This window comes from Penaeus monodon, chromosome 18, assembly GCF_015228065.2.
Source record: "Penaeus monodon isolate SGIC_2016 chromosome 18, NSTDA_Pmon_1, whole genome shotgun sequence".
NCBI lineage: Eukaryota > Metazoa > Arthropoda > Malacostraca > Decapoda > Penaeidae > Penaeus > Penaeus monodon.
The window spans coordinates 40840389-40855264 of NC_051403.1; the positions used below are offsets into that span (position 1 = coordinate 40840389).

Below are 14876 nucleotides of genomic sequence, written 5' to 3' on the forward strand. Positions count from 1 at the left end.
CAGCCCAAATCCTTAGACGCTTAGGGCCAGTTTCTTTTGAGGTACAAAACCTAGACACAGGAGTTCAACTGAAGGCCCACTTGAATCACCTGAAACCCTTTCGCCTTTCTGAGGAACTCTCCTATGCTGTCGACGATGACGAGGAAGGACTGGAGGAAGGAGGCGAGAATGATACCGACCAGCCGGGTGCAGAGGCCCAAGATCCAGGCGCTCCGGAGGATCCATGGATATCTGGTCTGACGTCCTTTGCCAGGGAGCCAGAGGAGTGTAGGGAACTGAAAAGTTGATAGTATTTTGTTAACTTTTCTGTAACTCTTGTCCTTTGTGCTCAAGTTGATTGTGACTGACACGCCTCAGCTAGGCACACATACCCTTGTTTTGAGGCGGGGGCTCAGGCCTTCCTTTGGTCTTGGTTCAGGTGCTGTCTCCGCTGACCACTCCGACCCAAGGCATGGGAGGATTGTGGAGTGTGGTCTGCAATCCAGAGATGAGGGCGACACACTCCAGTTGCACGCGCATTTAACTTTGTATGGCACATCGTTGAGTCCTAGTGTCCTTTTATTGTAGTTTTAACTTATTTCGCGGTGTCAGTGGCATGACAAGTCATTTCTGTCAAGTTATTTTTGCGTTTCATTCTCTTTTTTTGTGAGTTTTAAATGTTTATTTTGTCGCTTTATATGTTTGTCTTGTATTTTTTTGTTATTCTAATTATTACTTGGCTCTTTCTCGCCCTATGTTTTAATTTTGATTTTTAATGATATGCGTATTTTTTCCCTTATTTTGTATTTTCACATCTTTCTTTTTTTTATTGTGTATTTTATTGCCTTTTTTATCACGTATTTTATTTTATTTGTATTTTATCGTAATTCACTTTGAGAAATGATTCGTTATTTTATGACGTCACGAGTCTTGTGCTGTTTTAACTAATGCCCATTATATTACCTTATTTATTGCTTTTACATGTCCTTATCTATGGTTTATCTCATTCACCTCTGCTTTTACTGTTTCATTGCTTTTACTTCTGCTTTTACTCAATCTCTATTTTACGATTTCAGTAAAGTTTTAGTCTGTTTTAACTATTGCTTACACCTGCCATCGTGTTTTAGAGTTGTTTTATCTTCGCTTTTACTATTTTTGATGCTTTTACCAGATCTTGAGTGTTTTACTTCATTATTCCTGCTTCTACTACTACTACTGCTGCTGCTTGTACCACTGCTGCTACTACTTCTAATTGTACCTCTACTATTACTACTTTGACTACTACTGCTCTTATCTCTGCCTCACAGGAGTATTCCGGGCTCCTCTCACAGATGACATCTGGCCTTAAGCTAGATGTGCACCTTACAATATCAATAAAATGTTTCATTCATAAAATAAAATAATTAAATGACCCTAATTAACGTGCTTGTCAGATTGGTTAATTATACATATTGCAAGTATTATACATATTGTCAGACTGGTTGATCAAGGAAAATCGATTATGTATATTGCAAACACCTAATTCATTATATACACTGGAAACGCCTAATCTCAATATAAATATTAATTATACCTGTTGCAAACAGCTATACTCGGTATACATATGCATTGTTTACGTTGGGAACAATGGATTATACATGTTTCATTCGTTCATAAAATTGTTCAATGACTTATTGATAATGGAAAATTTATATACACTTTATACATGGCTCATGTTGCCATATGTTCGTTTTACATTTCGTTAAACATACTGTAAATAACTAATCTCAATATACATAGTTATACAGCAGCAGATTATATATATTTCAAGTATTATACATATAGTCGAAATGGTTGATAAAGGAAAATAGATCATGCATACATGAAACCACTAATCTCAATATACATATTCATTATATATACTGGAAACAACTAATCTTATTATACATATTCATTATCCATGTTACACACACCTAAATTCATTATACATACTAGGAACAGCGAATTATACATATTGCCTGAATGAAAAATAATTTTTTCATTCATTGTGTATACTGAAAACAGCTCCGTTTGTACATATTTCTTATACACACTGCAAACAACTGATAATATACATATTGATTATAATACTACAAACAACTATTTTTTTTACATACACAAGTAATATACATATTACCATTAGTGTTGATCATAAAGAAAATATATAAAAGGTTCCGTACGTACACATTACATTTTATTGGTATATATATATATATATATATATATATATATATATATATATATATATATATATATATATATATATATATATATATAAAATTTTAATACATACTGTACATTTCATTAAACACATTTCTGAACACATTGTTATAATTAGGCTTTATCAGCATATGTCGTAACACCCTTGTTCCCAGTGACTTTGAGATACAATTAGCTACATCTGTGGATCTCACTTGTCTGACCGTGTTCCTCTGGGACAGATTCATATATAAGATGAAACCACGCTCTTGCTGAGCATAATTCATCATTGAAGCAGTTCCACTTACAAAGTATGAGTTTTAATATGAAATCTCTCGTTATCTGGACAGCCCTTTGTTTGCTTGCTACATGTCAAGGACTTGAGCCTGACGTAGCTGTAAAGGCATGTCAACATCAATATTCCTCGGTGCCTTTGACAAGTACTCGACTGCAAGATAGCACCGTCCTCTCGACCATCACTCTCCTGGATGTCACGCCTACTTATGTTACTGTTACCACTACGGACTGTGTACCTTCCACCATTACTCACACGGAAACGCTCTCTCATTATGAAGCTCCACAGTTGACATACTCCACACGTTACATTACGGAGATGAAGATCAAACAGAAAAATCGGGCATACACTTATTCCAGCTATCAGCCTCAAACCATCACCATTACATATTGGGCTACCGATGTTCAAAAGCACGTGACGCATGTTGTACGGACAACGACGACCACGACTGTATCGACAGTATCTGTCGTGAGCACTGTGTCCACCTCGATTACAACCACTGCGGAGCTTGATGTGTTCAGCTCCACCACATACTCACCGGTACATGTTACTACGACCATGACTAACGCCTGGCCGATCCTCAAGACAGTTTACCACACAGACTACATTAAAGAGGCTGTTCAATATGTGACAACGGTTATGGAGACATCGACAGTCTATCATTGCAATGACGGTTATGGTTTTTAATCAAGGAATATCAATAAAATGTTTCACTCATTCATAAAATAATTCAATGACCTTAATGTGCAAGGAAAATATATTTATTATATACATTGGAAACACCTAATCTCAATATTCATTATACCTGTTGCAAACATCTATACTCAGTATACATATGCATTATTTACGTTGGGAACAATGGATTATACATGTTTCATTCGTTCATAAAATTGTTCAATGACTGGTTGATAACGGAAAATTTATATACATTTTATACATGGTTCATGTTGCCATATTTTCGTGTTACATTTCATTAAACATATTGCAAACAACTAATCTCAATATACATATGCGTTATGCAAGCCGGCAGCAGCGGATTATATACACATTTATTCTGTATACTGAAAACATATATATTCATTGTACATACTGCAAACAACTAATCTTTTAGATACTACAAGTATTATACATATTGCCATAAATGTTGATCATAAGAACTATATTAAAGGTTTCGTACGTACACATTACATTTCATTGGTTTATTTATTTTTAAATACATACTGTAATTTCATTAAACACATTTCTGAACACATTTTTATAATTATATTATCAGCATATGTCGTAGCACCCTTGTTCGCAGTGACTTAAAGATAGAATTAGCTACAAGTATGGATCTCACTTGTCTGACCGTGTTCCTTGAAACCACGCTGTTGCTGACCATAGTTCCACCATGACTAACGTCTGGCCGATTCTCAAGACACTTTACCACACAGACTACATTAAAGAGGCTGTTCATATGTGACAATGGTTATAGAGACATCGACAGTCTTTCATCATTGTAATGACGGTTATGGTTTTTAATCAAGAAATATCAATAAAATGTTTCACTCATTCATAAAATACTGCTATCAGAAAATACTGCAGTGACCTTTATGAAAGTGCTTGTCAGATTGGTTGATTATAATTACTCCCAGAATGGTTGATCAAGGAAAACAGATTATTTATAGTCTTAATGTATATTCATTATATACACTGGAAACCCCTGATCTCAATATAAATATTCATTACACATGTTGCAAACAACTATACTCTTATGCATATGCATTATATATGCTGGACACAATGGACTATACATATTATTCGTTCATAAAATAGTTCAGTGACTTTGGTTAATAAAAGAAAATTTATATGCATTTTTTAATCATGGTTCAGCTTACCATATGTACGTTTTACACTTCATTAAACATATTGCAAACAACTAATCTCAATATTCATATGCATTATACAAAGTGGTAAGAGCGGATTATGCATATTTCAAGTATTATACTTAATCTGTGCTGATTTATATCATATTATATAATCAGATACATCTACACTATTCTTTACTTATTTTATTTATCTTTCATAATGCTTAAATCTTGTTATTTTTCGCAGACCTTAGTATTTTCTGTAAATTTTATAGCCTCCTAATAAATTAAATCAAGAATTTTATTAACTCATTGATTATTAATATAACGTGACAAAACTGCTATGTTAGAGATTATGTAAAAATCAATTTGGGTTCTTGGCACTTCAACAATGCAATCAGGTTTTCATGTATATCCGTGGATCAAATCTTTCGTAAGAAATATTTTACGCACAAAACATTTATGTCTCACAGTTATGTCATGAAACTCGACAAAGCAAAAACTCTTAATGAATAAATTGATAAAATATCATATAACAACAATTATCATCATAACAGCGTGTCAGTGATTAAAACAGACAAAGAATCCAAATCAATGAAAATAAATATATATACTGAATATCATGCAAAAAGGAATAATGATCATGTGGAAAACAAATGACAACCTGAAACAGACACACAACTGAAACTATTTCTAAGTGAATGGAGCAATCAAAGATGGTATACATGACAAAAGCAAATTAAGAGGCTTAACACATTTCCGCTGAGGTATCATCCTCAGACAGCACTTGATTAATTATCACACCTACAAGCTAACCTGCACATGTAGATAGGTAGATAGATATATATATAATTTACATATATTTTGTAATTATATATATATATATATATATATATATATATATATATATATATATATATGTGTGTGTGTGTGTGTGTGTGTGTGTGTGTGTGTGTGCATATATATATATATATATATATATAATATATATATATATATATATATATATATATGGTGTGTGTGTGTGTGTGTGTGTGTGTGTGTGTGTGTGTGTGTGTGTGTGTGTGTTTGTATGTATGTGTGTGTATATAGATAGATAGAGGGATAGATATGCCAGGGAAACATGTCACCTTATGTATTCGTTGTGTGTATTTCATTAATTAACTTTTGTAACGGCTACCCCACGTCAGCGGATGTCATCAGTGACCATTGAGCTGATATTAAAAGATTTAGTGAATTATATTGCTTGTGTATATATGTACGCCCCCACTCAGAGTAAAATGTCAGGACTCACTGTTTTATTTCAGATTTTATCATATTATTTAGTTACTTTTCATTTGATGTACTGGACTAAAACACTCAGAATTACAAAGAATATAGGAAGAACCAACAATGATTTCAACGAGTGCTGATGAATGAAGTTTATTTATGTAAATATGCATCATAGATACCCTTTAATACACTTGTATGCTTACACATCTAATCATTGTCGTTTTCGAATCACGCTGATCCGTACAATCTCTTACATCGTTAATCTCGTTTACATGCGTACGCATAGTGATGATAAAAATTATGATAATGTGATGATAATGATAAAGATAATAATAATATTAATAATTATTCATTACCATAATAATAATGATGATGATAATAAAAATAATATGATAATGATATAAATATATATACATATATCAGCTTGTGCATGTATTGATCAATAGAATGTTCAGTTTGTCTGTTTGTGTAGTAATAGCAATAATCACACAAAGATACGTGTGGACCGATGGTGCTCTTGATATTTCTGGCATTTAAACTGTTCCTTGTGTCCAAGATTTATGTAGCCGAAACCCGGTAGGTCTCTCGAATAAAAAATAATGGACATACACGTAAAGTTAGGTACACTAATGCCTGTTTTATCCGCTTAAAGATGTGAAGGTCATCTGCTTAATTGGGAGGACGCCAAATTGCTTCATAAATCACACAATTCGTTTACAAGGCAAAATGTTAGGAAGTCCTTCGAATATCCTCTGACCTACAACCTCCTCTGCGGCCTTGCTATACCACGTGGTCCCAGATTAAGCCTGGGAAAATTATCTCCCCTGTCCATGGCAGGTGTCATGAACAGGAAAGACGTGGTGTTTGCAGAGGTGGCGGTTGACTTCTAAAGACCTTTCATGAGGCAGAGGAGTGTTATAGCAACTTACGCCCGTCCTTTTTTCTCGCTAAATTGTCTAAGAGTCAATCAAGCAAGAATATGACACAAATAACAGTCTACTTATCGAATGGATATGTTGCATCCACTAATATTTACGTTCGTTAATAAAAAAAAAAAACACAAAAATAGTTTCGTTCGGTCCTTAATTAAAATGAAAATGAGGCTAGGCATCACCATTACATACTGGGCTACCGATTAAAAGGAGGCTAGGCTTTTAGAGCAACCGAAGTGATTTCGTGGTGCCCAGTCAGCGATATCCGAAAGTGACTCCCTACTCCATCTGCTGTCCTTTCTCCTTTTCTCTTCTCTTCCTTTATTTTCTTCTCGCTTTTTCTCTTTTTTTCCTCTCTCTCCTCTGCTTCTATTCCTGCATACCACTGAAGCTTTGGAAATGAAACTCAGCAATTGTGGAGAAACGGAAGAGCGGAGAGGGAGAAAGGAAGTAACAAGAGAGGGGTTTGGTATATAAAAATGAACACGAAAATCGATTTAAACACAAAGCCGACGCACGTGTATCAATTATAATCTGTAAACAGCACAGAAATAAGAAATGTCAATCTGAGTTTTGTGTGAATAAGTCGTTTCGAACTATTTTTTCCCGTAATTGGGTGCAGAAAGCAGTAAGAAAATAATTGTTTTTTAGATAATATTTTGTTGTCTTTTAGGTCTGTTTTGTTTAAAAATATAAAATGCCACAATATATATGTGTGTACGTGTAATTATATTAGCTGCAAACAGTTAATATAATTACACAACTGATTATACTTATTGCAAATGCAGTGTGATCTCCACGAAACCCAAGTCTCAGTTCATCAAGTCAGTATGTACAAACCCCCTGACCTCCCTTGATGTTGGAGAGGAATACATGCACAAAGGACCTGGTTAACCCACTGCCGATTCAAATTCCCTTAATTGGTAGCGTGGGGAGAATATAAATAATTTACACGGCTTTCTTCCAGTGTGATAATCTCTTTCCGATGTTCAGCCTAACTATAGAATAAATACTAACATTAACCAATGAGAAAGCATCAGAATAAGCTTTACATTTGTTGCTCGAAAGAGAGCAAAACACTGGTAATGTTTCGGAACATTGAAAAGGACTTTTCGTGCCCGTAATGATTCGAAAACCGTAAATACTACTTTTTTACCGGAACAATGCAGGAAGCAATAAATATTTTCTTTCAATAAATACACATAAAACACACAAATAAAAATTAACAAAAGAAAAAGGTAAAATATTTTAAAAAAAAAAAAAAAGACCTAAAGGTTTATGAAATCTTTAAATTAATAAAAGTAAGTTTAATACAACGTCTAGTTATTAATTATAAATAAATCAATAATAGAAAAACAAATAAAAAGGGGAATGAGGAAAAACCTAGAAGAAAAGAAAAATTAAACAAACAAAATACAGCAAAACCAGACTAGCGAAAAGCAGCGTCCATCCCTCCAGACGACGGCCAGAGAGGGAGAGGGGAGAGGACGAGTGCAGCATCCAGGACACCTACACAAACAACTAATGTTATTATACATATTCATTATACTTACTACAAACAGATAATCTTGTGCATATACATATTGTCAGAATGGCTGATCATAAAGAAAATAGATTAAACGCTCCGTGCATACAAATTACGTTATTTTATACATACAGCACATTTTAAAAAATCTTTCTACATACAACGCATTTCATTATACATATATCGTATTTTCCTACCTATATACATCACAGTTCATTATCCACATAATAAATATCAGTGTACCTATAGCACAGCTGTTAAACTGAAAGGATAAGGAAACGATACTCATGAAATATTTTATAAAATGCCTCTGAACAAATTATTATAATTATATATAGTGATAACAACTAATGCTTTTTTTACATATTCATTATATGTGATGCAAACAAACAATTTTATACATGTTCATTACACATACTGCAAACAAATAATCTTTTGCATATTACAAGTATTATACACATAGAATGGTTTATCATTAGGAAAATAGATTAAACGTTCCGTACATACACATTAGTTGTTGTTTTTCTCGTCATACATACAACGCATTTCATTATATATACAATCCATTTCATTATACATAGATCGCATTTTACTATATATACGTCACAGTTCATTATTCACATGATATATATACTTATATATATATATATATATATATATATATATATATATATATATATATGTATATATATCTATATATCTATCTATCTATCTATCTATCTATCTATCTATCTATCTATATATATATATATATATATATAATATATATATAGCTCAGCTCTTAAGTTAAAAGGTTAAAGAAATGATATTCATACGATGATTAAAGAATGAGAAAAACGTTTAAGCTTTAATGAAATATTTTATGAAATGCTTCTAAAAACATCGTTATAATTAGGCTTTCCTACCGTGTTCCTTTGGGAAAGATTCATATATTGCTTAGCATAGTTCATCATTATGCATACTGCAAACAACTAATCTCATATATATAATCATTATTATTTATATCAGCATTACAGTCATTATTGTTGCTGTCATAGTTATGGTTATAGTTATTGTTTTGTTACTGTTATTGTTATTATCAATGTTAGTGCTTCTGTTGAGTGAGCATTTTAGGTTTTGCAATAAACGTCAATAATAATTGCAAGGGGATAACAGTGTCCACGGACGCCATAACAGGTGGAAGGTTCCACCGGCCACGGGCTCAAAAGAGAGCAAAACGTTGATGAAGTATCATATCGTTCAAAAAGATTTAGGTGGATTTTGCGTGCCCGTAATGATGCTAAAACTGTTAATACTACTTTTTCCCCCTGGAATTGGGTGCAGGAAGCAGTAAGAGAACACCTGTTTTTTAGATATTTTGTTTTCCTATATGTTTAAAATCTCCCTCTCTCTCTCTCTCTCTCTCTCTCTCTCTCTCTCTCTCTCTCTCTCTCTCTCTCTCTCTCTCTCTCTCTCTCTATCTCTCTCTCTCTCTCTCTCTCTCTCTCTAGCTGCAAACAGTTAATATAATTACACAGTTGATTATATATTGCAAATGCAGTGTGATCTCCGTGAAACTCCAGGGTCCCGTCTCGCCCCATCAAGTCAGAGGTGAGACGAGGGATCCATGCACTAAGGACCTGGTTAACCCTTTACCAAGTCGATTTCCCTTAATCGGTAGCGTGTGGGGGAAGTTAAGTCATTTACATGGATTTGTTCCAGCGTGATAATCTCTTTCCGATATTCAGCCTAACTATAGAATAACTAACTAATTAAAAAATTCTTAAATATACAACTTGCAAATGGGAATGTGCTGAAAGCTTTAAAAATCCCTAAGCCTAAAACCTAAATACGGCAGCATAAAATCCGGGTCAGGTGAAACTAAAATAAGAAAAAGTTAAAAGATCACTCAGACTTCCTTCTCCTCAAAATTGAAGTTACAAGTAAAAACATAAAACACACAAATCAAAATATCAATAAAATGTTCCTCATTCATGATATATTTCAATTACCTAAATGAAAATGGATGTCATAGTGGTTGATTATACATATTGCTAGAATGGTTAGATTGTGTATATTGCAAACACCTAAATTTTAATATGAATATGCATTATACATGATGTTAACAGCTATATTAAGTATACATATACATCTATATGTTTGAAATGTCTAAGGAAAAATAAATTAGACATTTCAAACACCTAATCTCAATATACACATTCATTGTGTACATGCTGCAAACATCTATTATACATATTGATTATGATACTGCAAACAACTAATCTTTTACATACACAAGTAGTATACATATTGCCATAAATGTTGATCATAAGGAAAATATATTAAGGGTTCCGTACGTACACATTACATTTTATTGGTTTATATATATTTTAATAAATACTGTACATTTCCTTAAACACATTTCTTAACACATTTTTATAATTAGGCTTTATCAGCATATGTCGTAGTACCCTTGTTCCCAGTGACTTTGAGATACAATTATCTACATCTGTGGATCTCACTTGTCTGACCGTGTTCCTTTAGGACAAATTCATATATAAGATGAAACCACGCTGTTGCTGAGCATAGTTCATCATTGAAGCTTCACTTACAAAGTATGAGTTTTAATATGAAAGCTCTCGTTATCTGGACAGCCCTTTGTTTGCTTGCTGCATGTCAAGGACTTGAGCCTGACGTGGCTATAAAGGCATGTCAACATCAATATTCCTCGGTGCCTTTGACAAGTACTCGACTGCAAGATAGCACCGTCCTCTCAACCATCACTCTCCTGGATGTTACGCTACTTATGTTACTGTTACCACTACGGACTGTGTACCTTCCACCATTACTCACACGGAAACGCTCTCTCATTATGAAGCTCCACAGTTGACATACTCCACACGTTACATTACGGAGATGAAGATCAAACAGAAAAATCGGGCATACACTTATTCCAGCTATCAGCCTCAAACCATCACCATTACATATTGGGCTACCGATGTTCAAAAGCACGTGACGCATGTTGTACGGACAACGACGACCACGACTGTATCGACAGTATCTGTCGTGAACACTGTGTCCACCTCGATTACAACCACTGCAACTTATACTCAACTTGATGTGTTCAGCTCCACCACATATTCACCGGTGCATGTGACTACGACCATGACCAACGCCTGGCCGATCCTCAAGACAGTTTACCACACAGACTACATTAAAGAGGCTGTTCAATATGTGACAACGGTTATGGAGACATCCACAGTCTATTATTGCAATGACGGTTATGGTTTTTAATCAAGGAATATCAATAAAATGTTTCACTCATTCATAAAATAATTCAATGACCTTAATGTGCAAGGCATTTGTATATATTGCAAACACCTAATTCATTATGTACAACAGAAACACCTAATCTCAATATCCATTATACCTGTTGCAAACATCTATACTCAGTATACATATGCATTATTTACGTTGGGAACTATGGATTATACATGTTTCATTCGTTCATAAAATTGTTCAATGACTGGTTGATAAGATTTATATACATTTTATACATGGTTAATGTTGCCGTATGTTCGTTTACATTTCATTAAACATTTTGAAAACAACTAATCTCAATAAACATATGCGTTATGCAAACCGGCAACAGCGGATTATACATATTTCAAGTATTATACATACCGCAATGGTTGATCAAAGAAAATAGGTCATGCACACTTCAAGTGTGCATGACCTATTTTCTTTGTATACATAATGAATATGTATATTAGGATTAGGGGTTTCAAACCCCTAATCCTAATATACATATTCATTATGTATACAGCTAATCTTATTATACATATTCATTATTCATGCTGCACACACCTAAATTCAACGTACATATTCAATATACATACTGGGGATAGCGAATTATACATATTTCCTGAGTGGTTGATCAAGGCAAAATAAATTAGACATTTGAAACACCAATATACATATTCATTATGTATACTGAAAACAGTTTCTTATATATATTCATTATACATACTGCAAACAACTAATATTATACATATTGATTATAATACTGCAAACAACTAATATTTTACATACTACAAGTATTATACATATTGCCTTAATGTTGATCATAAGGAAAATATATTAAAGGTTTCGTACGTACACATGTAGTACACAGACTACATTAAAGAGGTTGTTCAATATGTCACAATGACAGTCTATCATTGCAATGACGGTTGTGGTTTTTAATCAAGGAATAGCAATAAAAAGTTTCACTCATTCATAAAATAATTCAATGACCTTAATGAAAGTGCTTGTCAGATTGGTTAATTATACATATTGAGGGTATTATACATATTGTCAGAATGGTTGATCAAGGAAAATAGATTGTGTATATTGATTACACCTAATTCATTATATACACTGGAAACGCCTAATCTCAATATAAATACTAATTATACCTGTTGCAAACAGCTATACTCAGTATACATATGCATTGTTTACGTTGGGAACAATGGATTATACATCTTTCATTCGTTCATAAAAATGTTCAATGACTTGTTGATAATGGAACATTTATATACATCTTATACATGGTTAATGTTGCCATATGTTCGTTTTATATTTCATTTCATTGTAAACAACTTAATATACATATGCGTCATACAAACTGGCAACAGCAGATTATACATATTTCAAGTATTATACATATTGTCGCATACTTGAAACCCCTAATCTCAACTTACATATTCATTATATATACTGGAAACAGCTAATCTTATCATGTATATTCATTATACATATTGCCTGAATGGTTGATCAAGGAAAAGTAAATTAGACATTTGAAACACCTAATCTCAATATACACATTCATTGTGTATACTGAAAACAGCTCCTTTTGTACATATTCATTAAACACATTGCAGACAACTAATATTATACATATTGATTATAATACTACAAACAACTAATCTTTTAAATACACAGGTATTATACATATTACCATTAATGTTGATCATAAGCAAAATATATTAAAGGTTCCGTACGTACACATTACATTCTATTGGTTTATATATATATATATATATTTTTTTTTTTAATACATACTGTACATTTCATTAAACACATTTCTGAACACACTGTTATAATTAGGCTTTATCAGCATAAGTCGTAACACCCTTGTTCCCAGTGACTTTGAGATACAATTAGCTACAACTATGGATCTCATGGTTCCTCTGGGACAGATTCATATATAAGATGAAACTACGCTCTTACTGAGCATAATTCATCATTGAAGCAGTTCCACATACAAAGTATGAGTTTTAATATGAAATCTGGACTGCCCTTTGTTTGCTTGCTACATGTCAAGGACTTGAGCCTGACGTAGCTGTAAAGGCATGTCAGGATCAATATTCCTCGGTGTCTTTGACAAGTACTCGACTGCAAGATAGCACCGTCCTCTCGACCATCACTCTCATGGATGTCACGCCTACTTATGTTACTGTTACCACTACGGACTGTGTACCTTACACCATTACTCACACGGAAACGCTCTCTCATTATGAAGCTCCACAGTTGACATACTCCACACGTTACATTACGGAGATCAAACAGAAAAATCGGGCATACACTTATTCCAGATATCAGCCTCAAACCATCACCATTACATATTGGACTACCGATGTTCAAAAGCACGTGACGCGTGTTGTACGGACAACGACGACCACGACTGTATCGACAGTATATGTCGTGAGCACTGTGTCCACCTCGATTACAACCATTGCAACACATACTCAACTTGATGTGTTCAGCTCCACCACATACTCACCGGTACATTTGACTACGACCATGACTAACGCCTGGCCGATCCTCAAGACAGTTTACCACACAGACTACATTAAAGAGGCTGTTCAATATGTGACAACGGTTATGGAGACATCGAGTCTATCATTGCAATGACGGTTATGGTTTTTAATCAAGGAATATCAATAAAATGTTTCATTCATAAATAAAATAATTCAATGACCTTAATGTGCAAGGAAAATAGATTGTGTATATTACAAACACGTAATTCATTATATGCACTAGAAACACCTAATCTCAATATTCATTATACCTGTTGCATTATTTACGTTAGGAACAATGGATTATACATGTTTCATTCGTTCATAAAATTGTTCAATGACTGATTGATAACGGAAAATTTATATACATTTTATACATGGTTCACGTTGCCATAATGTTCGTTTTACATTTCATTAAACATATTGCAAACAACCAATCTCAATATACATGTGTTATGCAAACCAGCAACAGCGGATTATACATATTTCAAGTATTATACATATTGTCGGAACGGTTGATCAAAGAAAATGGATTATCCATACTTGAAACCCCTAATCTCAATATACATATTCATTATATATAAGGGAAACAGCTAATCTTATTATACATATGCATTATATATACTGGAAACAGCTAATCTTGTTATACATATTCATTATTCATGTTGCACACACCTAAATTCAACGTACATATTCAATTACATACAGGGGATAGCGAATTAAACATATTTCCTGAATGGTTGATCAAGCTAAGATAAATAAAATTTCAAACACCTGATCTCAGTATACACATTCATTCTGTATACTGAAAACAGTTTCTTATATATTCATTGTACATACTGCAAACAACTAATCTTTTAGATACTACAAGTATTATACATGTTGCCATAAATGTTGATCATAAGGAAAATATATCAAAGGTTTCGTACGTACACATTACATTTCATTGGTTTATTTATTTTTAAATACATACTGTACATTTCATTAAAC

At 33.3% G+C, this 14876-nt stretch overlaps 1 protein-coding gene and 1 pseudogene across 1 annotated transcript in view; both read left to right on the top strand.

Annotated features, from left to right (window-relative positions):
- LOC119584778 overlaps positions 1 to 287 on the top strand; it is a 327-nt gene extending 40 nt beyond the window's left edge. The window contains exon 1 of the mRNA XM_037933427.1: positions 1 to 287. This exon is cut by the window's left edge and continues 40 nt beyond it. Within this exon, the coding sequence (XP_037789355.1) occupies positions 1 to 287 (287 nt within the window).
- A 10365-nt stretch (positions 288 to 10652) lies between these two features.
- Positions 10653 to 11357, top strand: LOC119584899 (annotated as a pseudogene).
- Positions 11358 to 14876: the final 3519 nt, after the last annotated feature.